This window comes from Pantherophis guttatus, chromosome 5 (genome assembly GCF_059756535.1).
Source record: "Pantherophis guttatus breed Tessera chromosome 5, ASM5975653v1, whole genome shotgun sequence".
Classification (NCBI taxonomy): domain Eukaryota; kingdom Metazoa; phylum Chordata; class Lepidosauria; order Squamata; family Colubridae; genus Pantherophis; species Pantherophis guttatus.
Window position 1 is genome coordinate 80,256,281 of NC_142067.1, and position 27,404 is coordinate 80,283,684.

Here is a 27,404-nt window from a genome sequence, read left to right on the forward strand (position 1 = left end):
TAACAATGTCAACTGCATATAAGGAGAATCTGTATAAGATGTTTTATAGATGGCATCTGTCACCTGAAAATGTTTAAAGATAAAGCAACTAAATGTTGGAAATGCCATCAGACACTGGGATCGTATGTGGTGGACATGTTTAGAAGCAAAAAAATAAAATAAAAAATACTGGGCAAGAATTCGTATGTGGTTGGAGAAGATGATGCAACAGCATATTGATTTAAAACCTGAGATATTCCTGTTGGGAATTTTACCAGGGAATTATAGTAAAGAAAATGTATACTTGATTATTCATGTAATAACTGTGGCTAGAATTGTATTTGCACAGAATTGGAAAGGTGAAGAGATTCCTACAGATGAAAATGTGATTAAGAAAATATTGGAATGTACAGAAATGAATAGATTAACACTTGCAATTAAAGGAAAGGAAGAATCTGATTATTCTAATTTATGGGATTTATTTTACCAATGGTTAGAGAATAAATATGAAAGTAATGTATAATAAAGATAAATAAGTTAAGAAGAGAAATGTTACAATAATAGATATGTTAAGTATTAAATACTAGTATTAAAATATTAAAATAAGAGTAGATATAAGTTTTTATTTATTTATTTATATTTAAATTTATATTTTAACTGTTATGACACAAGAAATTTGTACACAGACGAAACACTGTTTAATGAATGATGGAATGTTTGTATTAAAAGAAAATTTTAAAAAATTGTATTAAAAAAAAATCAAAACCCAAAATCAAAGTTTCATTTTTTTTCCACCTCAAGCACCAAAAGCAGTTTCCAAGAAGTGTCACTGCGTTTTTGTATTTACCAGATGAGCTCATATTTTTGGACTTTAAGATTTTCCGTAGCTTGCCAAATATCTTATCAGTAAGCTAACTACGCATGTCCGCATTTCTTCACTTTCCTTCTAACTACTTTTTTCTTTGTTCTTCTGCCAAGAGGTCTGGCTGCAGAGAGGTGGCTGGCAGGAACGTTGCCAAAGTGTAATTATTTAGATAGTGAGATGTTTTATTTTCTTTATAACAAATAAATGAGTTTTTCTTAGAAAAATATATCTTCGGGTTTATTTTTTTGCAAAAGTATACTTGCAAGGAAAAGTCTCGATCCACATCTCTAAATCAAGGTGCGATTACCCAAAAGCAGAATGGGATTAATTAGCACCCTGACACCTGGTAGCAGAGGATGGTTAATTTATGGCTTTTTCCTTGCTTGTTACTTTTGATGATAAACGCATAGGCAATTAGTTTTTAGCTACTGAGGTAAGCTAATTATTTTTGCAAATATGCCGAAGAAGTAAAACAAATACAGAATGCATTTTGCCGAAGATATGGATATCTCTGCTCTCTCTAATGAAGAAGCGAAAAGAATTTTAAAAAGGCTTCAGGAGGAAGATAATGGAATAGCTGCTTTTGAAGGTAATGTGCTGCGACCGAGGTCGGTGGCACCCCCTTCCAAATATGCATGCTCTCAAACAGTCGTCCCAGAACCTTCTGAATTTGTAACGCTTGGTGCAGGGCCAGATTTTCTACAAACGGCCGAGCATTTTCACCCCCACTCAGAGAGAGAAATGATTCATTATTCTCCTCGAAGCTCTGAGCTCGCCCGGGATGAGCAAACTATAAAAGCCTATCATGGCATATAAAATTTTTTGAACAGGCAAAAATGGCTTTATCTATGTTTGAGCAAGATAAGAGAGAGTCTTGTGTTTTTAAAATCTCTGAAAACATCATTTTGCCTTCTCCTTCGGAGCCAAAGACACACCCCCTGGTGGATTTTGTGTCAGGCCAATCAGAACAGAGAGCTGTGCACACGTCACATTTGCCTCGTGATCTGGTGTCTTCTCAAATTACATATCATGCCACGAAATCAGAAAGATTACCTGAACTGCCTAAAACTAAAGTTGCAGCACCATTTGCTGGCGAAAGTAATTCACTAAAGAAAGCTGAAATGCACCACATCTTGAGAGAGCAATTACAATTGTTGCAGAAGACTTTATCAGAGATGTCCTTAACTCATTCTGATATTCAGGCTGCAATGCCACAAGTGTCTCCACAGGCTCAATCTTCAGCACCCCCTGGTGGTGCTGATGTCCTTTTAGATGGAACACAACAACGCTTCATGCAGCAAAGGCAAATGACTGTGTCCCCAGCAGATCATGTTAATATTGCAGCTCAAACTCGTGGACAATCGTTGGGGACAATCCTGGGTGGCATGTCCCACACGATTACAGATGTAGCATCTTGGCATCCTTGGAGCGTAGGTCCTTCCTCGGAAGCGGCGCCTAGCTGGAGCCTTTGATGCGGGTGGTCCTCTCAAGTGTGGCGTGGCCAACATGAATGCCTCTTCTTCAAGCCTGAGGTTCCTTATAAAACTGTTAATGTTGAGAATTCACTAACTGGTAAATCTTTGCATTCCCGGTGTATCCATAAATGGCATAGAAGATTGGGGTATGTTTCCGTGTTCTTAGGAAGATGCTGGAGTTCGCAAAAGGTTTGGATCTAAAGGGGTGTAAGGTGTTTTTGGATTGTGCTGTATGCAAAAAGGCCAAATCCAAAGCAGCAGCCATTCCCAAATGCGCTACACGCCTGTCAACACGCATTTTTGATTTGGTTCACACTGACATAGTTGGTCCTTTTCCACCAACCCTTGGTGGTAGAAAATATTTTCTAACAATTGTTGATAATTACTCTAGATATGGATATGTATATCCTATGAAAGAAAAATCTGAGACCTTTCAGATTTTTAAAGATTTTGCTGCTCTTGTTTCTACCCAACACCAAGTTCGCATCGCCAGAATCCAGAGTGATCGTGATGCTGAATTCATGTCTCAGCGTTTCCAGGACTGGATGCGTAAGAATGGAATTCTTCATCAGACGTCGGCTCCTTACACACCGGCTCATAACTGGGTCGTAGAGAGACGACAAGGGGTCCTGCAAACCATGATGCATTGTCTCCTAGAAGACGCCAACCTTAGCAATCCATACTGGGGTGAAGCTATCAAATATGCAAATTACATTGTAAACCGTACTTGGAGCAGTGTAATAAATCAGACTCCTTTCTTCATGTTGTATGGGTACAAGCCCGATCTCAAAAACATCCATATTTTTGGTTCATATGCTATGGTGAACATTCCCTTAGCTCAAAGCAGAAAAGGAGGTCCAGCAGCAAAGAGACTGAGATTTATGGGTATAGATGATAGCTCAAAATGGAGCAAATTTATTGATTCTAAACATGTAATTGTGATTTCCCAATCTGCTAATTTTGAGGAAGATGTTGACTGGTCCAGGATACATTCCAATGATCCTGGAGTTTATTTTCCCAGAGATGATACTGCTGATGCTGCGCAGATTGATGTTCAAGATTCCACTGGTTCTTCTCAACCTGATGTTCCATCTTCGCAAGCCGTGGATGCTGACGCTAGCGACGAATGTGAGGACGAGGACAAAGCAGAAGAAGAATGGACAGTTGTTCCAAGACGTTCCAAGAGGGCCACAAAAGGAATCCCTCCACAATGATATTCTTGGCAACTGACAAAAGCACCCTTGCCTTTGATTTGCAATGTTACACTTCCACCTGATAATTTCACGCAAATCAAACATCTCCCTGATTCAGAGCAAGACAAGTGGTATGAGGCAATGCAGGTTGAAATGGACAGTCTAAAGAAACTTAAAAGTGTTTACACCTGCAAAACCTCCAGCAAACAAAAGGGTCATTGGTACTCGATGGGTCTACAGAATCAAAATGAAGCCAAATGGTGAGTCATTGTACAAGGCCAGACTTGTAGCTCAGGGTTTCGCTCAATGTTATCCTGAGGACTACACAAATACCTACTCACTGACAGTCCGAACTGAGAGTGTAAAAATTGCTTTAGCAACTGCAACTATCCTTGGTTTAGAAGTTTTCCAGTTCAATGTTGACACAGCTTATTTACATGCAGACCTAGATGAAGAGATCTATGTGAGAGGCCCTCCAGGGTTCCGACAGCAAGAAGGGGATACCTGGTTTCTAAACAAAAGTCTTTATGGTCTGAAACAGTCTGGTTTAATGTGGTACTTATGTTTTACTGACAAACTAAATTCAATGGGCTTTATTAAGTCCGAAACTGATGAGTGCGTGTTCACAAAAAGATCTAACAATGCATATGAGATAGTTCTTGTTTATGTTGATGATATTGTTTATATTGGATCAAATAAGCAAATGAGTGAAATTTTCGCCAAAGCTTTGCAGAGATACTTCACATTGAAATCATTGGGTCATATTAGCACTTATTTAGGTGTTCTGATTGAAAAAACACAGAAAGGGTTTAGTCTTTCACAAGAAGATAAAATTGAACAAATTTTGCATCATTGCAACATGAAAGATGCTAACACAGCAAAGACACCCATACAAACAGATTTTCACAACTTAACACATGAAGCAAGTCCTGAGTTCGAGGATCAAACACTTTTTTTTCAAATTCTTTATCCATTAAACCTAAAAGAAAAATCTCTGGTTTTATCTTTATAGTCACCTTAACAATCTTCTGTATTAAGAGTGAATCCTACTGCAATAATTCTTTGCTTTGTCACATGTCTACCATAAATGATAAAAGTTTTATTCTTTACATTTACATTTCCAATATTCATTTCAAATGCCTTATACATTCTTGACAATTTGTCCGGTGTTAGATATCAATGGTACATCATCTTATAAAAGTTTTCTTTTAAATTTTAATTTTCTGTGAATTTTAAATCTTTTATCCATCTATTCTCCCATTGTTCAAGCATTATATTATATCCAAAGTTCTTTGCCCACTGAATCATACAATGCTTTACATACTCATTCTCCAAATTCAATTTCAATAACAATTTATAAACCTTAGCAATAATATGTTTATCACTACCACACAGTAAGATTTCCAATTCACAAAATCAAATAGCTCTTTTTGTCTTTTTTTCTAGTTTAAATCTTTCTTTTGGAAGTTGGAAATCAATGCTTTTCTTTTTCTTTTCCCCTTCTCCTGTTTTTTTCTTTCCCTTTTCCTCCCTTATTTTCCCATTATCTTTATTTTTTCTTTGTATTTCTGTATTTTATCTTTTGATAAACTAATAAAAAATATTTAAACTCATTGCCTTCCTTGCAGTTTGGGTCCTTGGGGGTGGGGGTGGGGGTGGGAGGCAAATGTCAGTGAACCTGTTACAGAGAACCTGCAGGGAACAGTATATAAATGTCTTGATTTGATGAAATCAGTTTGTGTCAGATATTGAATCAACCAAATTGTTGAGTTTACTATTGCTTTGCATTAATTGACAATGTGACTGGACAAAGATTTGGTAATGTTATTCTAGTGCAGGGGTCTGCAACCTTAAACATTCAAAGAGCCATTTGGACCCGTTTCCCACAGAAAAGAAAACACCTGGAGCCAATAATTTAACAACTGGTGTAACTGGATAGGCATGGCCAACTCGACATCACTCATTCCCACCCAGTCACATGACCCCCAGCCATGCCTACCCAGCCAGTCATTAGGGCAGAGAACCGGTTGTTAAATTATTTGCCCTGCCTGGCCCCGCCTCACCCCTCCCCTTGCATTCGGGGTGGAGAGTAGGTTGCACATCTCCTCAAGCACCCAAGGTGTGTGCAGCGCCAAGGGCCAAAAGAAGCGCCCACGAGACCCAGCAAGAGATGAGGCACCAGAGAATCAGCTCTGGCCGCTTCTTTCCTCCGCAGTGCTTCCCAGACGCAGCTTACAGCTCTGAGCCTGAAACGTCAGGAGGTGAGAGCTGCCTTGAGTGCAAATGTACCACGACAAAGGTGGAATGCTGTTGCCGTGCAAAGGCAAGTACCGGCCACTTCTCTCCCGCTCTGGAATATGGAGCAAGTCTCCATCCCTCACTGTTGCCCTTACCTTCTCAGGCCAGGTGAAGAGTGACTGGGAGGGCAGGGGAGGGGCCAGCCAGTGGTGGGATCAGCTGAGAGGGAGCTGCAGCAGAGGGCTGAAAGAGCTGCATGCGGCTCCAGAGCCGCAGGTTGCCAACCCCTGTTCTAGCAGTTCATAACGGAGCAGGATAAGGAAACATAGGTGGTTTTCCAGGGAGCCATAATCACTGTTAACAAATACCAAACATAATCTGAAAACATTGGTAGAAGTAGTCCTCAACTTATGACCACAATTGAGCCCAAAATTTCCATTGCTAAGCAAGAAGTTAAGTAAGTTTTGCCCCATCTTATGACTTTTCTTGCCACAGTTGTTAAGTGAATCACTGTAGTTGTTAAGTTAGTAACATAGTTGTTAAGTGAATCTGGTTTCTCCATTGACTTGGTTGTCAGAAAGTCGCAAAAGAAGATCACATGACCCTGAGACATTGCAACCGTCATGAACACATGCCTTTGCCAAGCATCCAAATTTTGATCATATGACCTTGGGGATGCTGCAATGGTCTTAAGTGTAAAAAATGGTTATAAGTCACTTTTTTCAGTGCCATTCTAACTCTGAATAGTCATTAAACAAATGGTTGTAAGTCAAGGATTGTCTGTATAACTGTTTCCCATTTATAAAATGAATATCATTTATAAATGTAATGGTTTTTCTTTCACTTTCTAGGATGGCAGCCTGTAAAATGAACCATATATCCATGGAGAAAATATGGGAATGCTTACTAAAATTAAAGATTTCTCTTGGTCTCCTGTTCCTTCATTTGATTTTGGCTTCTGGCAGAGGTAAGGTTTTTCTTTCTCTGCTCTTCTAATCATTGTTCCTTTAAATGTGTGATTGGAGGATGTGGATAAGCTAGATAACATAGCAGATGGAAAGAAGTGGGTGCTGAGATAGGAACTATACAGATAGGATAATAAGTATATTTGTGTATATTTTATAATACATCTAAAAGTCTAATACTCGTTTATACTTATTTTCATCAATTCTATGAAATAAGTCAGTCAGTATTGGATTTTGTTCAAGATCATGGTTCAGATTATGAGCTTCATGGTTCATGTTATGAGGAAAACAGCCAAATTTATCTTAGATTTTAAAACTCACTTTAATTAAAATATGTGTTTGAAGACATGGAATTTTGTGATTTCCAATTCATGGTAATCAGCATTTATAGAATTGAGAGATTTTCTGAAGTTATTCTTAAAGGAATACAAGTGAGTCCACTTAGTAGACAGGCATATAACTGATCTTTTATTCACTAGTAGCTGAATCATTTGATCCTTTCCATATTTTTTATATTCATAAAATTAAAATAAATCCACCAAAAATAACAGCAGGGGAATATTATATGCAACAACAAAATAATACATTTATCAACACCTAAGGGTCATATAAAAATCAATAACATCCAGAAACACACTTACTTAGAACAGTGCCTGTTCATGAAAGGGGGAAAAAATTAGCTAGAATTTAGATTAGACCCCATCCAAGGATCAATGAGTCCAATTCTATCTCGGCTGGTTCTAAGGTAGCTTTGCAATCCCAGTAAGCAGATATCTGAGGAGAAATAGTGATCTACTCCAGTATCAAGGTAAAGGATTAGACAGGCTGATTAGCATGTCTATTGGATATGTTTCAATAGGGAGTTAGCACCTAGTTTGCCTTGCCTGAATTCCCCCAACCCAGCTAAATTAGACTTGGACTCATTGATTCTTGGGTGGGAGTCGGCCATCCAAGTTGATATTCCAGAGCAATAGGTCAGTCTGGAAGAGAAAAAAGCCCCAGAAGAAGGTAGCGTCAAAGTAATTGTGTTGTTGGGAAAACTGAATGGATAGACCTATGAAGTCATCAGAAATGAGAGTTGAGTTGAGGGAATCTTTACATCTAGACCAGTGGTTCTCAACCTGTGGGTCGCGATCCCTTTGGGGGTCGAATGACCCTTTCACAGGGGCCGCCTAAGACCATTGGAAAATATATGTTTTTGATGGTTTTAGGAATAATTTTATGGTTGGGGGGTCACCACAACATGAGGAACTGTATTAAAGGGTCGTGACATTAGGAAGGTTGAGAACCATTGATCTAGACTCAGACACAAGTTTATGTAAGTTCCATTACATGCAATGTTTGTTTTCAAATGATTCTGGAAACCATCTCCCAAATCCATATACATATAAATGGCACAATTTACAGGTAGTCCTCAGCTTATGACCACAATTGAGTCCAACGTTTGTGTTGCTAAGCAAGACAGTTGTTAAGTGAATTTTGCCCCATTTTATGGCTTTTTTGCCACAATTGCTAAGTGAATCTCTGCAGTTGTTAAGTTAGTAACACAGTTGTTAAGTGAATCTAGCTTTCCCATTGACTTTGGTTGTCAGCAGATCGCAAAAGGTTATCACATGACCCTGGGATACTGCAATTGTCATAAATATGAACTAATGGCCAAGCATCCAAATTTTGACCCCCTGACCATGGGGATGCTGCAATGGTTTTAAGTGTGAAAAACAGTCATAAGTCACTTTTTTCAGTGCTGTTACAACTTTGAACGGCTACTAAATGAACTGTTTTAAGTCGAGGACTACTTGTATATAAGTAAAATTCTACTTAAACATTTCCTGAAGTTTTCCATTTCTTGTGGATGAGAAAACCCAGGAAATGCAGGATGTTTTTGTAATTTTACTTCACAAAACTATTAGAACATTATGGAAATGTTCTACAGAAAAGGAGATGGTTTAGAATTAAAGCCTGCTCAAAAGGATTTGAACAAAATGCTTACAAGTAGGTATCTCTATTCAAAGTTGTGACATCTCAATGGGGTACATGTTTAAGAAAACTTATTTAGGACAGGAGTAAACTTCCAAAATTCTAATGGTTTCATAAAATAAGGCAAGTGGGTTGAAGCTGGATCCTTTTTGTTGATGGAAATCTTTCCTTATGTTTGTGGTAACAATAGAAAAATATATTTTCCAATCTGAAGCAGTGATGAAATACAATTTTTTTTGCTACCGGTTCTGTGGGCGTGGCTTGGTAGCTGTGGCTTGGGAGGGAGGTTCATGTGCCTGGGTTCAAGAGCCTTAATAGTACAGTGGTCTACGCACCCTGTTATTAACACAGCTGCCTGCAATTTACTGCTGGTTCGAATTTCTCCAAGGCTCAAGGTTGACTCAGCCTTCCATCCTTTCTAAGGTAGGTGAAATGAGGACCCAGTTTGTGGCGGCAATAAGCTGACTTTGTATAAATATACAAAAGTATGAAGGCTATTGCTTAACGCATTGTAAGCCGCCCTGAGTCTCCGGAGAAGGGCGGCATATAAATCAAATTAAAAAAAAAACAAACAACATTTTTTTACTACTGGTTTGGGCGAATAGGTAGTAAAAAATGCTTTAAAAAAGTAAAAAAAAAAAAGGTAAATAAAAGGTTTCGACGATCGCACGGCACAGCTGATTGATAATCAATTGACAATCAGCTGTGCCACGCGATTGTCGGAACCTTTTTTGTTTACTTTTTTAAAGCATTTTTTTACTACCGGTTCGGGTGAATAGGTAGTAAAAAAATGCTTTAAAAAAGTTTTAAAAAGCTTCCAATGATCGCGAGGCACAACTGTGATTGTTGGAACCTTTTTTAACTTCTTAAAGCATTTTTTACTACTGGTTCGCCCAAACTGGTAGTTTTTATCACTACCAATTCACCCGAACCAGCGTGAACTGGTAGCATTTCACCCCTCTCTCTGTATCTCTCTATGTCTCTCTCTCTCCCACCTCCCCCTCTCTCTCCCCCTCTCTGTATCTCTCTTCCTCTCTCCCCCTCTCTGTATCTCTCTGTGTCTCTCTCCCCCTCTCTCCCCCCTCTCCTGTCTCTCTCTGTATCTCTCTCCCACTCTCTATCTGCCCCCTTTCTCTCCCCCCTCTCTCTGTATCTCTCTCCCCCTCTCCCCCTCTCTGTATCTATGTCTCTCATCCCCATCTCTGTCTGTATCTCTCACTCTGTATCTCACTCCCCCTCTGTATCTCTCTATGTCTCTCCCCCTCTTCCCCTTCTCTCTGTATCTTTCTCCATCTCTCTCCATCTCTCTGTGTCTCTCTTTCTATGTCTCTCTCCCTCCTTTCTCTGTATCTCTGTCTCTCTCTCCCCCTTTCTCTGTATCTCTCTTTGTATTTATCTCCCCCTTTCCCCCCTCTATCTTCCCCCTCTTCCCCCTCTCTCTGTCTCTCTCTCCCTTCTCCCTCTCTCTCCCCTCTCTCCCCCTCTCCCTGTATCTCTCTCTCTGTATCTCTCTCCCCCTCTCTCTGTATCTCTCTGTTTGTGTCTCTCTCCCCCCTCTCCCCGTCTGTATCTCTCTCTCTCCCCCTTTCCCTCTCTCCCCCTCTCCTCCTCTCTCTCTGTATCTCTCTCCCCCTCTCCCCCCTCTGTATCTTTCTCTCTAAGTCTCTCTCTCTCCATCTCTCTCCCATTCTCTCTGTATTTCTCTGTGTGTGTGTGTCTGTGTGCCTATCTCTCTCTCTCTGTGTGTGTGTGTATCTCTGTCTCTGTCTCTGTGTCTCTTCTCACTCTCTCGGAAAGCCCAGCGAGCTCTCCTTGGGGCTCTTCGTTACACCTTTTCTTTTTTCTTTTTGGAAATCTGTGCCTTTGCCTTTGGCCAAAGCCTGTCCACTCGCTTGAGGAGGGTCTCCCCGCTCGTGCGCACACTCCCAGCCCTGCCACAGCCAGCCAGGGGGTTGTGAGAGGAGAAGGAGGAGGAGGGTCACCCAAAAGGAAACCTCTGCTGCAGTTTACGCTCGTTCTTCAGCCAGCCCAGATTTCCAAAAAGAAGAAAGAAAAGGAGTGGCAAAAAGGTCCAAGGAGAATTTGCCAGCTTAGCCCAGCCTCGGCTTTCCTGACCCCCGGGATGGGTGTGCGAGGTTCGGCAGGGCCAGCCCCCTTTTCTCACTGTCCTGAGCTTGGGCACTGCGGACCCATCTCCCTTTCCATTGTTCCCTCTCCCTAGGTCCTATTCCCACCCCACCAGCCCTCTTGTTAGTGAGGCCAGTGTTAGTTGCAGCAAGGTTGGGCCAGTGTCTCGGGGCAGAGAGCAAGTTACTTATCTCCCCAAGCGACCGGGGCATGCCCAGCACCAAGAAGGGCCGGAAGAAGCTCCAGCAAGTGTGAGGTGCCAGAGAATCAGCCCCGGATGCTTCTCCATCCCCTGCCATCACCCTTCTCAGGCCAGGTGAGGAGTGACGGGGAGGGGAGGGGCCAGCCAGTTATGGGACAGGGAGCTGCAGCAGAGGGCCCAAAGAGCCACAAGCAGCTACGGAGCTGTGGGTTGCCAACACCCATGTTAGGTACTGTCACTGATAATACAAACATAAGCTTACAAGAACTTAAATAAGCAGTTCCTAGGAAAATGCTACCCATCAAATCACAAAGAGTTGGAAGTGACTAAATGACTGAACAACAATGAGTGCCTAGGCGGCCAAAATCCAGATACTTAGTAGATAGAAATAAAGATTCTAACTCTTGACTGCCATGTAGTCTCCCTAATCTCTGTAGCCCAGATATAACTACCTTGTCCACAAAGCAACTTTGTGGCAAGATGTGGTAATATGATATATTTTTCTGCACTTTTTAAAACAAAAGACATTTTAAAAATATGATAGATCTCAGAGTTAATAATAATGAGAAAAATTGTGAGGTTCTAAAATCTGGCATGCTTCATAATTTGCTCCATCCCTGCAGTTTTTGATCTGTAGCAATTAAGTGATGGTCTACCAGATGTTAGGCAATTCCCTATGTTCTCCCTAATTTGTTTTTTAGTTTCAAACAAGTTGAAAAAAAGCATACTATAGTTAGTGTAGAAAGTTAGCATCCAGCCCTCTCCTAGAAGAATGAAATATATTGAGAAATATTAAAAAGGCAGAATATTATATTTCTCCAGATGAGAAATGGCGAAACATGGTCTTGGAAAGCAGCCCCCATCTTTCTTAATAGCCCTCAGTAGATCTCAGCAAAGATAAAGAGATACCTAGCTCTATTCATAAACAAATTCCCTGCAGCAAGGTCTGAACAAAGGTAGGATTAGCCACAGTAGGAATTGCCCAACAAGTGCCTTCATTGCATCAGACAAATGTCAACCAAACTTCGCTCAGACAAACTCCTAGGATTTGTATATGGCCCCATGGGAGTCTGACAACAGCCAATAGAATACATATTCTTGCATAGGAACAGGAAGCTCAAGTTCAAAACCCAAGAGAAGGTATAAATACCCCCCACCCACCCCACTCTCAACTCCATGTGGTCAGCTGCACCAGAACCACAAACATGTGGTCCTATTAATAAATGAACCCTCTTTCCAATCAGCCTCCATTTTGTCTCCAGTGCCTTTCTCCCGGATTGGAACTGAACCAGATGGATCTTTCTTCCAACATTAGATTGTCAGTGAATTTCTGTTTAAGGTGGTGTACTGATTAGAGAACAATAGTAAGAATTTCAAGATGTAACATATTCTAGAGCTGTAGCAGTTTTCAGATACTTCAAGGGTTAGGATTCAGATGCTTAGTTGTATTCTTTCAGTGAACTTTGAAGAATATGTATGCAGCAACATCATATAAAGCATTTGCTGTCCCCAGGCAGTGATTTCTATGAGCTTTCCAGTTGCTAAAATCATTAGAATCTGTCATTTAAAAAGTAGTGTTTATAAATGTGGAGACCCTGATTCATATGACTATTTGCTGTGAATACATCTTATTACGACCATATAAAAATAGTTTAATCATAACTTCTATTCATAAAAGGTTATGCTTAATTATATGAATATCACAGTAATATATACAGTACTTTATTATGCCTTACTATATAGAAAAAATACATATAAAATGAAAACAATACATACAGAGGTATAGTGTCCTATTTTTGCAGTAAAAAATGGCTTATTGAGTATCTCAGAAAATGTTTAATTGTGCAAAGGAAATTTTATTGGGGCTTGGGTGCTGCCTTCTTTCATCAATTATATTTCCATGTTTCATTGCTGCTTCTTTTGTTCTTATTTCAAACTCAGTTAAGGAAGAAAAAGTGTAATGATTGCATATCATAAGAAATCACTGGAATACAAGAATCAGAAGCTATTAAGCTGTTTATGCCTTAATTCAGGGAAGCTGAATTTGAGAGTTTAAATTTCTCCAACAAAGCAAATAAAAGTTGCCCAGGAATTTCGTCATATAGCATTTACTAAGTGTTTGTCATTTGTTGCTTGTGTTAATTATGTGGAAGATTTTTTCTAGGCTCAGAAGCTAAACTGGATTGGATTTGTTGGTATTTGGATGGAAGATCAGGGAATACCAACACTATAGGCTAGCTGGAAAATTAAAAAAGCAAAATAAAATATCCCACAACAATGGCAAATCACTTCCATACAGTAATTGTTGCCAAGTAAACAGCATGAATCACCAAGAGCAAGCTCAGCTTGACGAAAACTATTTGTCTTCAGAGATTGAATTTTTAGATTTGCAGATTTATATCTGTATCTAATAGGCCAGGGATGTCAAACTCTAGGCCTGTGGGCTGAATCCGACCCATGGGGTGGTTAGATCTGGCCCGCACGGCCTCCCTAGAAACAGCGAAGGACTGGCCCACGGTGGCTCTGCCAGCGAACATGAAGCTTGGGAGGGGTGCACACAGCCCTCCCAGATTCTGTTTTTGGCCTGGACGGCCTCCTACAGCCCTCTGCCAGTGAAAACAGAGCTTGGGGAGACTGCACGTAGCCCCCTGATCTCCATTTTCACTGGCAGAGGGCTGCAGGAGGCCATCCAGGCCAAAAATGGGGCCCAGGGGACCCCCCCAAGTTCCGTTTTCACTGGCAGAGGGATAGGAAAACAAAGCAAAACAAAACAAAAAGAGAAATGTTTCTCCTTTTGCATTTGAGTATCCAAGAAGGAAAGGAGAAAGGGAAAGAGGAAAGAAAAAGATGGCAAGAGAACAAGGAAAGAAAAAGAAGGAAAATGGGGAAGGAAGAAGGAGAATGAAGAGGGAAGGAAAAAGAAGAAAATGAACCGATTTATAAGTAAGGAAGATGGAAGAAGAAATTGAGATGTTCTCAATCAACATAAATGGATTTAATTCCCCCATGAAAAGGAGAAAAATTTATACATGATTACAAAAGTTAAAATTAGATATAATCTGCCTACAAGAAACACATATTAAAAAAACAGCACAGTAAATTATTGGAATGCCTGAAAATAGGGAAATTATTCTTATTAACACAACAAAAGAAAAGAGAGGTAGCTTTATATATCAAGAAAACAATAAATTCTAAACAGATATTCGCAGATGAAGAAGGAAGAATTTTGATGGTGGAGATAGTGATAAATCAAAGACAGATATTGTTGATAGCAATACATTCAGCAAATAATAAACAAGAAGAATTCTATTTAAAAAACTCCACAAGAAGATAATGGATACGGAATATGAAAATATCTGTGTGGTAGGAAATTTTAATGTGATTGTAGATACAAAACTGGACTACAGAAGTAACAAACCAGGGAAAAAAGTAAGGAAGACGCTACCGAAGGCCTTCTTTAAAATGGTAGAGGAAGCCTGTATACAGGATATATGGAGAGAAACAAATCCAGGGAAAAATAAGTATACATTTACTCAAAGAGGCACAAATCATGGTCTAGAATTGATATGATATGGATGTTTCTGGAACTGAGGACAAATGTGCAGGAGATAGAGATTGAAACTAATATATGGGCCGATCATAATGCAATAAAAGTTAGTTGGAAGGGGCAAAAGAAAAGGCCAAGGTGGACATTGAACCAATCAATACTAAAAGATAAAGAATTCATACAAACAGCTGTAAAAGAAATGGAATACTTCTTCAAAGAGAATAGAAAAGAAGAGACCTTGGAAGGAATGTTAGTCTCCTGGAACGATAAAAAGATTAAAATTGATAGTATGGGGAAAGCCCAAGAACTTTATGACCAGCTAGTAGGCTCAGAGGAAGAATATAGCAGCAGAGAGGAATTGGAATCGGCCAGCCAAGATGAACAATGACAGGAGATTCAAGAGAAAGACCAAGAGGATAAAAGTAAAGAGGAGAAGGAACTCAGAGAAGAAAAGGGGGTAAGAACGAGTACTCAAAGAAGGCAGCGAGTGGTACAAAATTAAGAATAGAAGAACTGAAATTAATATCACTAAATGTGAATGGCTTAAATTCACCATCCAAAAGAAAACAGATATTTTCAAAATTAGTTAAACAATATTGTGTGCCTCCAGGAGGTGCACATTAAAAAACAAGACAAAAAATATTTACAATATTTTAAATTGGGGAAACTTTACTCAACATCAGCAGAAGAAAAAAAAGGGGTGGCGGTATACATCAAAGAGGGGATAATAGCTAAACATATATATACAAACACAAGAGGAAGAGCGTTAATAATTGAAATATCAATGGTCAAAAAAAATTTTGTTAGTTGTTATATATGTGCCCAATAAGAACCAAAGGGACTTCTATAAAAATGTGTATGATAAGATATTAGAAATAGGGAATGACAATGTTTGTTTGATTGGTGACTACAATGCAATAGTGGACATTAAAAAGGACTATGCAAATAACCAAAAAATAAAAATAAAAAGGAATACCTTACCAAACTTTTTTTTTGAAATGGCAGAAGAATTAAACCTATTAGACATATGGAGAACTCAAAACCCAGAAGAAACAAAATTCACCTTCTATTCTAATCCTCACAGATCATGGTCAAGAATTGACATGGCCTGGATAAATGGAGATTTAGTTAAAGATATTGAAACAGTAGAGATTATGCCAAATATTTGGACCGACCACAATCCTCTCAAAATAATATGGAAAGGACAAAAAAAGAAGAAAGGTGATGGACATTGAATCCACAAATTTTAAAAGAAAAAGAATATATCCAAAAGATTTTAAAAGAATTGGAATTATTTTTTTAAAGACAACAAGAAACACCACACCTCATTACAAAACCTCTGGGATACCACGAAAACAAATTTAAAGGGGATTACAATAGTATATATTGCAATAAAAAAAAGATAAGTGGAGAGATTATAACATATTGTCCAAGGAAATTAAAAAGTTAGAAAATCAATTACAAACAGATCCTGAGAATGAACAAACTAAAAACAAAATGGCCCTAGTTAGACATAAATTGAATATTTTGGACCAAAAAGAATTGGCAAGAAATTTAAAATCGCAAAACAAAAATATTTTGAATATGCTAATAAACCAGGGAGGTGGCTGGCCAATCAATTAAAAAAGGAAAGAGAAAAAAGAATAATACATCAGGATGAAAATGGAACCATGGAAAGTAATATAAAGAAGAAAAAGAAAATTACATAAGAATTCTTTGAAAGGCTTTATAGACAGGAAGAAACTGTACAGGGGAAAATAAGTGATTATTTGAAGGAAGAAATTTGCTTCTCATTGAGAGAAGAAGTAAGGGAAGTACTAAAGGAAATAACATTATTCGAACTTAAAGAAGCAATTCGGAAACAAAAAAGTAATAAGACTCCAGGACCAGATGGGTTGCCTGGGGAAATTTATAAACACTTAGGAGATTTGGTAGAATTATTATTATTGGAAATACGTATGCAAGTTTGGTTTGGGTTAGGGAATGGATAAATGTAAAGAACAGGAGAATTCTAACATTGGAAGGAGACGATCTTCAGATGGGGTGGCATGCTTTCATATGGAATGCCAGAAACAAGAAACATTTATATTTCTATAGACATACATTGCGAGATTCGTTGATACAGACCTGGGAGGGAATTAGGAAGAAGCACTACTTTAAAATACCGGGCTGGCTATCCACTATGGAGGCAATGATTCACCCTAACACATTAGACATTGGTAAAATGGTAAAATATAATGAAATTTTAGATAATTGGGGAGGATTAAAGTCCAACCAAGAATTAAAGGAGCAGGGAATAATTATAGATTGGTGGCCTTATCTTCAGATACAATCAAGATACAAAAAAGATTTAGAGGAATTTGGATTTGAACTGAATTTTACACAACTAGACAAATTATTAACCGCCCCGGAAGAGAAATTGCTATCTAAAATATTAAATTATGATTTGGAAGAGGAAATAATAAAGGGGCCAATGATAGCATGGACTAAAAATGTGGGACATAATATTGAGTTAGAAGATTGGGAAAAAATTTGGAAGAAAAATTATACATTAACAAAATCCGCCGCATATAAAGAAAATCAGTATAAAATGTTCTATCGGTGGCACTTAGCCCCAACAAGACTTGCAAAAATGTACCCCAATCTAAACCCTAACTGTTGGAAATTTAAAAAAGCATAAGGTACCTTTTTTCATGTATGGTGTATGGTGGCTTTGCCCAGAAATAAAAAAATACTGGATTAAAATACAAAAATGGTTAAATGAAATTACGCATTGCCAAATAGAATTGAAGCCTGAACTGTTTCTTCTGGGGATCATTAAAAGAAAATATCCTAAAAAGATTAAATATTTGATTATTCATATTATTATAGCAGCGAGAATTATACTCGCACAAGCCTAGAAAATGTTCACTACACCAACAGATTGTGTAATAATCCGGAAAATTTTTGAATGTGCAGAAATGGACAAACTTACTATAGAATTAAATAATAAGGAAGAATCGGAATATTATTCAACTTGGGAAAACGGGTATCAACGGATAGAAAATAAAGATAGGAAATAAAGATCAAAATAAGACATAAATTGTGTTTACATATATTTGATCAAGAAGGAATATCTGAGAATATATGAATAGAGTTAAAATTTGTGTACTGTTAGAACGACGTTGAATTGTACAACTATCATGGACATATTTTTGTTACAGATGTATTTGTATTTGTATTTTAATATTTTAAATTTTAATAAAAGTTTTTTGAAAATTTTTAAAAAAAGAAAAGAAAAGAAGAGACCTCACTAAAAAATCTGTGGGATACTGCCAAAGCATATATTAGGGGATTAGCTATAATTTATATAGTGAGAAAAACATGAAAAAAGGACAACAGCAAAAGATACTAAAAGAACATAGAAATCTTGAATTAGAACTGCAAAAAGACCCACAAAAGGAAAAATTAAAAAATCAAATGGAAATAATAAAACATAACTGAACCTAATGGAAAAAGAAGAATTGGCACAACAAATCAAAAGAGCAAAACAAAACTTATTTGAAAATGCCAATAAACCAGGAAGATGGCTAGCATATAAATTGAAAAAGGAGAAGAAAGTAAATTGCAAGATGAGAAGGGAGACCTACAATACCAAAATGAGAATAAAAAGAAAATAATTCAGGAGTTTTACAGAAAATTTTATTACCAAGAAAAAGTGCTAGAGGAAAAAATATTGCAATATTTAGGAAAAGTAGAATTACCAAAACTACCTGAAAATATGAAAGCAATGTCAAATGAAAGACTGACGATGATGGAATTAACAGATTATAATTAAATAGACAACAGAACAATAAAACACCAGAACCAGATGGATTACCTGCAGAAGTTTATAAATATTTACAGGACTCACTAAATTTGTCAATGTTAGAGGTTTACAATGAAATTCTGTTAGAAGCTAAGATACCAATTTTGTGGATAGAAGCAAACATAACATTAATTCCAAAAGAAGATTCAGCCTTTCAGATAAAGAATTATAGGCCTATATCGCTATTAAATGCAGACTACAAAATATTTGCATCAATACTAGCAGAAAAATTAAAAAGGTTCTTGAATGAATTTATTCACTCAGATCCAAATGGATACCTACCTAAAAGACAAATTAAGAAATAATGTAAGATTTATGTTAAATACGCTGGAATATTATGAAATACACTCTGAAAAACAAATGGCAACAATTAGAGTGTATGGACTATGGTGAGAAGTTTATAAACATGATTAAGACAATATATTCTAGACAAATGGCAAAACAGAAACTCAACGGCAAATTTTAATATTAAAAAAGCACAAGACAAGGATGCCAACTGTCCACATTACTATTCATATTAACACTGGAAGTGTTAAATAGAGGCATTAGACAAGATCCAGAAATAAAAGGTCTGGAAATAAAAAGAGAAAAATACAAACTACAAGCGTTTGTAGATGACCTGGTATTTATACTAGAAGAACCTTTGGAAACTGGCCCTAAGCTAATGGGAGACATAGAGGAATATGGAGAAGTGGCAGGATTAAGAATAAATAAAGAAAATACGAAAATACTAGTTAAAATTCCTACAGATAAACAGAAAAACAACTTGACAAAGAAAACAGACCTTCAGGTAGTCCAGAAAGTAAAATACTTGGGAATCTACTTAACAGCTAGATGTGTAACAATTAAAGAAAATAATTATACAAGGTTATAATACAACAAATACAAGTGGACTTGGAGAACTGGAAAAATCTGTAGTTGTCAAAGGTAGGAAGAAAGAATAGCAACCATAAAAATGAATATACTGTTGAAGCTATTGTTCTTGTTTCAAATGATTCCTATAAAGCTAGAGAAAAAAATATTTTGATGAACTAAACGCAATAATCTTGAAATACGTTTGGCAAGGAAAACGAGAGAGAATAAGACTGAAAATGATGCAAGAATCCAAAAACAATGGAGACTATGGTCTGCCAGATTGGGAGCTCTACTATCAGGCCTCAGCACTAACTTGAGTGAAGGAACGGATAAATCTTACAAATATAAGACTGTTTTTGCTGGAGGGACATGATCTCCAGCTGGAATGGCATGCCTTTCTGTGTTATGACAAAAATAAAATACATAGATACTTTCAAAGACATTATGTAAGGAAAGCTCTACTTCTAATATGGGAAAAAGTTAAAGCAAAAACTTACATGAAAATACCAGTCTGGCTTTCAACAATGGAAGCACTGATACATCCAAATGTGGTAAACTTGGGAAAAATTGTAACATATAAAGATATTTTAAATGAGAAAGGGAAACTTAAAACTAAACAGGAATTGCAAAATCAAGGGGTGGATCTCGCATGATGGCCACACTTGCAAATACAATCCAGATATGAAAAAGATGTAAAGATCCTGCATATGGTTTCTATAAGGAGCTAACAATACTTGATCAGATACTATTAGGTGTGGATGAAAAGTTAATAAAGAAAATATATAGCTATTTATTAAGCCTTAAAATGTAAGATGAACATGTGAAAGAAACAATAATAACATGGGCAAAAATTTTTGGGTATACTATAGAATTAGATAAATGGGAAAAATTTTAGGATAGAAACTATAAATTGACAATGGCAACTATGTACAAGGAAAATTTGTATAAAATGTTCTACAGATGGCATTTGCCACCAGCAAGGCTAGCAAAGATGTTTAAAAACATGTCCGTCAAATGTTGGGAATGCAATCAGATACCAGGTTCGTATTACCATATGTGATGGACTTGCCCAAAGGCAAAAAATTTTTGGATGAAAATACATACATGGCTAGAGAAAATGAAAAAGAAACATATAGATTTAAAGCGAGAAGTATTCTTGTTAGTTATTTTGCCAGAAAAATTTAATATTGCATGTTTTGATGGCTGTGAGAATTGTATTTGCACAACATTGGAAAAATGAGGAAATAAGATGAAAATATAATCAAAAAAAATATTAGACTGTGCAGAAAAGGATAGGTTAACATTAAAGATAAAGGATAATTCTCACACCTTGGGAAATGAAAGGGGAGGGGGGAGCGAGTGGATTGTAAAATGACCCTGAGGAACTCTTCTTATCTGTTTCTCAGAGAGGCTGGTACAATTCATCTTCACACTGGCAGATTGGTTGGAATCCACATCGGACGGTGGGGAAGGGATTCCTAATTTCCTTTATCCTGAACTGCATGCCCTGAGGGACCCCAGAGCCTGCTTTGAGTTTTGACTTGCTTTCATCCCTTTCAATAAAAGGCTCCTTTTGAAACACAAAGTTCTCAAGAGTTCATACTTTCTTGGAAGTGGGGAGAAGCTGGTCCTTACATAAAGCAGGCTCTGCAATAGTGGTCAACCTGGAGAGGAAATTTTTCCCCTTAATTTCCACTCTACTGAAGGGACCCTGCAACAATGTCTAAACGAAGCAGTGAGCAAGGGGAAGCCAAGTGCTGGGGAGAAACCTCAACAACTACCCAGCCAGACACCGGTTCCATATGTCCCATCGAGGACATTGAAGCTGTCCTTGAAAGCTCCATGAAGCCCCGATGGTTGGTCAGTGTAGGAAAGAAAGACAGCTGGGATGGAAGAGCCAAGGGGGTGACCCTCACCCGCGGCAGCCATAAGCCCGGGTGGAAAAGGGAACTGGAGGCCCTCTCTGATTAGGAAGAGCTGACCGAGGAACCACTAGCAGATGATCAACTGAAGAACTGATGGAACTGATTCAGTTCCATCAACTGTATCGTGATGGAAGTCCTGGAAAATCTCAACGTTCGAGGCGAACAGGGTCACCAATGAAGGAGAGTGGGTGGACCAGCAGCCGAGGAAACCCGAGCCATCACCCCTGACCCAGCCGCAACTGACCAAGCTGGCAGAGCAGCAGCTGCCAGGTACCCAACTTCCCGCTGTCCCAGCCAGGCAATTGCCTTTGGCCAACTTAGGGGGCCACAGCTAGAGAGGAAGACCCCTCCCTTGGGGGTAAAATTTGATGGTGACCCCCAAAAGTTGGGATTTTTCCTGGCTCAAGTCCTCACCTACATGCAAGAGTATGGGTGGAATTTCCCAACCCAGAGGGCACAAGTGCGAGTTGTTACCCTAGCCCTAGAAGGGGCAGTGGCCAGGTGGATGGTGAGCATCCACAACTCCAATGCTCCAGAGCTACAAAACTTGATTCATGACAAGTTTTGTGCCACTGCTTCGAAGATCCCCTTGTTGATCGCAAAGTCTGCAACCGCATCAGAGTTGTAAAGCAAGGCTGCCGTCCTATAGCTGAATACAAAGAAGAATTCCGGGACCTGGCTGGCCAAGTCGACTGGCCACAAGATATCCTAGTCTGTCCAAAGATGGACTCACGATGACCTATACACTGCCTGCCTGGCCTGCGGCGCCCCAAACCACCTGTATGAATGGTATCTGATGGCAGACGAGGCAGAGATCAACATGACCCATGGAATGTGTGGGTGTAGGAACACAGACAAGAAGCCAAACTTCCAGCAGCAATGTTTATTGCAGATCATGACTCAGTAAAACCAACATGCAGTTTCCGTTTGACAGCCCCTTTTAAAGGAAAACTGTCAGCCTTTAACCAATAACTTTAAAATATGTCCCACACTTGTGTGGCAAAAGGAAAGCCTCTGCTCATGCCTGCGCGGACATAACACCCCTTCCCTCTTCCTTAGGAAAACTTCATACACCACAAACATAATCATCTAGATCAGTGGTTCTCAACTTTCCTAATGCTGCAACCCTTTAATACAGTTGTTCATGTTGTGGTGACCCCCAACCATAAAATTATTTTTGTTGCTACTTCATAACTGTAATTTTGCTACTGTTATGAATCGTAATGTAAATATCTGCTATGCAGGATGTATTTTCATTCTTACAAATTGAACATAATTAAAGCATAGTGATTAATCACAAAAACAATATGTAATAAATGAGGAAGGTCAGCATGCATTGGTAGAAGTGAGTTGCTCATAATTTTTCTTCTTACCTTATTTATATTGTCTCCCATTATTATCTGAACCTATTATTGTTCTTGTTATTAATTAGTCAATAGAGATTTTTGCAGGGGATAATATGGCACAATTTGTATAACAACCTATCCTTCTTGTGTCATCTATGAACACAGCTCTGGTTTTGAGGCCTTGCAAGGAATATAAATCCTTCCATTCCCCACCATCTCTAGTCGGAGCTGAAGAAGCTTCTTGGTGGATGAGAAGCCAAAACGTCTTCAAAGAAAAAACAAGAAACGCCATTTGCCTCGTGGGAAAAAAAAGCAATGTTGGGACATGACTTAGCAGCTGCTAGAAGAGGGGGGAACATATTTTCCGAAGCGGAAGGAAAACACATACAAGGCTGTGTGTGCCAAGAGAGGAGCCACAAGGCTCCAGCCCTTAAAATGTTCAGCAGCGAGAAAACAAGCACTGAGCCAAAGGGCGCCACGAGAGAGGCGTGTTTGCACAGCAGCCACAGCGCCTCGAAGGAGGAGCCGGCTAAGTCTGCCAATTCCGGTTTTGTCCTGCAGACGGTTATCTTCTGCCTCTCTTCCATGCTTCATTTCCCAGCAGGGAGTTTTCAGGGCCACGCAAAACCTCGGGTCCATCCCACCCCAACCCACTTTCCATGGCTTAGTTAGCCCCCATACCGTGGACCACCAACCACCACCATCCGGCAAATTTCACCCTTCGCTGGCCGCCAGGCTCAGCCACCCTTGCTCGCCTCTGCCTTTCGAGGATGTACCTGCCCTTGGGCTGCCTGCAGCCCCACACTGGTTTCCCCCACCTGGTACTAACAGGCCTGCCGGGCCCGCAGGTTGGTTGAAAGAAGGAGAAGAAGGCACGACAGGTTCCGCGCAAGCAGGCCTGAGCTGCCCAGGCCCCGAGTCGCCATGATGCAAATGAAGCTGGGAAGAAATGAGCTGACAGATCCAGCCTGCCTACTGCGAAGGTGTGGGCTTTGAGCCGCCCAGCAGGGGGCGCTGTAGCACCTAAGCCTTAGGCTTAGGGCATATCTGCATGTGGGCGGACCCGCCTGGAGATGGATAGAAGAGCGGTGTCTCGGTTCCTAAGACCATCGAAAATATGTGTTTTCTGATGGTCTTAGGCTACCCCTGTGAAAGGTTGAGAACCGCTGATCTAGATACATTGGTCTACGGCAGCTTCGCGTTAACTGGCGGCTCTTCTGTATTTCTGACGGGCCCTCACATGTTGACTGCATTCTCAACAATTCTTCAACTACATCAGATGGCTTACAAATACTCTCTGCCCCCCCCCTCGAACATATCCCTTAGTCGGAGATGGGGAAAAGGAGACAAGCTCTGTGGCAATGGACCCTTAATAATAGGTGTTTCATTCTGCACTGGCCTCAGCCCTTCAGAGGCCAGTGCGTTGTCCCTTCCACTGCATTGTCATCCCTCTCGCTCTTCTGGATTCCCACCCCGGTTTACTTCTTCCAGCTCCCTAAACGGCTGTCCCCCTCACTCAGCTCCGAAGCTGATCAATATGTCCTCGAGCTCCACCCGATATGAACAGGGACCCATAACTTCTGTAAGCTGTGCCGGCACCCATATGGGTTGACCGGTATAATTTCGGGCATATACTAAATCACTTTGCTCAAAGGTTCTGACCATACTTTCCCAGTCTGTGAGGGTTTCTGTTGAATAATCGGGGTGTACTCTATCTAAATTTGTTCTCAGCCGGGGACCTATAAGTAATTCGGCTAGGCTCTTTCCGATGGCTACACAGGGAGTGACGTGTTGGTTGAACAAATACTTTCCAAGTTTCTCTTGATAGTACCCTGGACCCATTCGAGACAACGCCTCTTTCATCATTCGCACCATTCGCTCCACCTGCCTGTTACTCGCAGGGTGAAATGGTGTGACAAGGGCGTGACGTATTCCTCGGTTTACTAGGAATACCTTGAATGCCGTTGCCGTAAATTGCGGACCATTGTCCAATACCAACACATCCGGCAGCCCATGTGTCACAAAGATTTTAATACTCTAACAACAGCATCCATTGTTGTTGACCTCATTATGGCTACCTCCAGCCATTTGGAATAGGCATCTACAACAATTAGGAACGACAACCCCTTTATCGGCCCCGCAAAATCGAGATGTATTCTAGACCAGGGGCCTTTCTGTGTTTTCCAGTCCCATGGTGGTGCTGCCGGAGGTGCCGGTCTCGATTCCTGGCATGCTTGACACAACACCACCCACTCCGCAATATCTCTATCTATATTTGGCCACCACAGATAACTACGGACCAACGCCTTCATCCTTACAATTCCGGGGTGGCCTTCATGTAGAGTCTCTAATAATGATTTCTTTAGCCTTGAAGCAGTGGTGGGTTTCAAAATGTTTTACTACTGGTTCTGTGGGCATGGCTTGGTGGGCGTGGCAGGGGAAGGATACTATAAAATCTCCATTCCCACCGCACTCCAGTGGAAGGATACTATAAAATCTCCATTCCCTCTCGATCAGCTGGGACTTGGGAGGCAGAGAATAGATGGGAGTAGGTCCAGTCACAATTTTTACTACCAGTTCTCCGAACTACTCAAAATTTCCACTACCAGTTCTCCAGAACTGGTCAGAACCTGCTGAAACCCCCCTCTGCCTTGAAGGTATTGCCTTGCCCAGAATGGCTTAAACTCTACACTCCCTGTCTCTTTAGGCCATCCCCTCCACACCCAGTTTAACACTTGCATGATCGTTCGGTCTTTTCTTGACTGGGTTGCCACCTCCTGGGTTGCCACTGGGTGACCATACCAAGAACGGACGGCATGGTCTCAATCAGCAGTACTGATGCTGCTGGAGGCTGGATCCTCCACTAGATTAGGTAATGGACATCAGCTTAGGCCATCAGCATGGCCCAATTCTATGCTGGGTCGATGTATAAGTCGATAACTATATGCTGCTAAGAACTCTGTCCAACGCCCCATTCTTGGGGACAGGACCTGCGGTGTTTGCCGGTCCCCCACGATTAGACCCAAAAGCGGCTTATGATCTGTCACTAAATCAAATCTCCTTCCATAAACATATTCGTGAAATCTCTTAATTCCAGCCACCGCAGCCAACACCTCTTTATCAAGTTGGCTGTAGTTCCTCTCGGCAGATGATAATGTCCTGAAAAAGAACACTATTGGAGCCTCACGATTGTCTGGAATGCAATGACTCAAAACTCCCCTGACTCCAAACAGGGATGCATCACACGTCAGGACTAATGGCAAATGTTCATTAAACTGAATTAAGACGGTATCCGAGGAAATTAATTTTTTAACCTCACAAATGCAGCTGCTTCTCTGCGCCCCCATACCCATGGCACCATTTTCCCCAACAGTCAATGTAGTGGTTCAGCGACAGATGCCTTTTGTCGCAAAAACACACTATAGAAATTGAGAAGCCCTAAAAAGGCCTGGAGTTCCATCTTATTCCTTGGTGTTGGCACAGCCTGTATTGCTTGTTCTTTCTCCTTGGTGGGTGCAATCCGGACACATCGACCAGGTATCCCAGGAACTCGACTTGATTTACTGCTACTTTACACTTTTATTCCTTTACCTTTAGTCCAGCCTCTTGTAATCTTTGTAGCAATAGTTGTAGTCATTCAAATAATTCCGTTTATTGGTAGCGGAGATGAGCAAGTCATCGAAATAGGGCACAACCCCAGGGATGCCAGATAACAAACGTTCCATCAGGGTTTGAAACAACCCTGGGGCCACATTCACCTGAAACTAGACGGCGGCAACAGAACGCCCCCCAATGCATTACAATTGTTTGTGCTTCGGCAGTGGCATCATCTACAGGAAGCTGCTGATACGCTTTGGCAAGATCTAACTTTGCGAAGATCGTAAACCGCCCCCCAACGAATGTAACAAGTGCTGCACCACTGGTAACAGATAAACATTATGTTGAAGAGCCCTATTCAACGTACATTTATAATCCGCGCAAATTCAAACCAATCCATCTCGTTTCACTAGCGTCACGATAGGAATCTCCCACTTGGCGTAGTCCATTGGTTCCAGTACGCCTTGCTGAATCAATTTATCTAGTTGTTCGTCAACCTTGGGCTTTAGTGCAAATGGCACCCTCCTTGGTTTCATTCTTATTGGTGCCACCTTGGGGTCCAAATTGAAGGATATTGGGGTACCCCTATATTCTCCCAACTTTCAGTCAAACACATCGGCAAACTCTTTACTCAACTCTCCAATGGTTTCTGCCTGGATTTTATGAACCCCGGTAATCTCTAACCCCAAAGCTGCAAACCAATCCAGCCCCAGGAGGTTATGCAGTGCCCTTTCAACAACAACCAATTTAAGTGGCCTGGAGAAGTCTTTATATTCTACATGGAATGTTCCGGTACCCTTAATAGGGATGTTATTTCCTTGATAATCTCTCAAACGAATACGACTGCATAAGCTTCTGCTCGGCTCCGTGTAGCACCAATTTCTGTAGAGTCTGCCAGGATACAATTGTTATTGCCAACCCCATATCCACTTCCATCCGGCAGGGAGATCCCGCAATAAGGACAGTAATATAAATTTTACCACTTCCCGGAATCCCGGTTTGATTGCTCACCTTCTCTGAACAACAAGCATCCGTGTTAATTGTAACACTCATCCTCTGGGGTTCTTAGCCTCGGTGGGCCATGCTTCTCCCCACATTACGAATTGAAGTCTGTCCAGTTGGGGGGGCAGGCAACGCAGCACTATAAACTTGTGCTAGGTGACCCTTCTTCCCACACCGTCTACAAATGGTGTTTTTATGGTGACACATCGCTCTCGAATGGTTTCTGCCGCACCCTGTACATGAGGAGAACAACTTTCGATCCTC

At 40.1% G+C, this 27,404-nt stretch overlaps 1 protein-coding gene across 8 annotated transcripts in view; it reads left to right on the forward strand.

The window, feature by feature from the left end:
* ADGRG2 (adhesion G protein-coupled receptor G2) overlaps positions 1–27,404 on the forward strand; it is a 220,965-nt gene that overhangs the window by 42,106 nt on the left and 151,455 nt on the right. For all 8 annotated transcript variants that reach the window (XM_087871373.1, XM_087871377.1, XM_087871379.1 and 5 more), the window contains exon 2: positions 6,602–6,717. In XM_087871373.1, the coding sequence (XP_087727499.1) occupies positions 6,603–6,717 (115 nt within the window). In that variant the 5' untranslated portion in view covers position 6,602. The remainder of the gene's footprint in view (positions 1–6,601; positions 6,718–27,404) is intronic.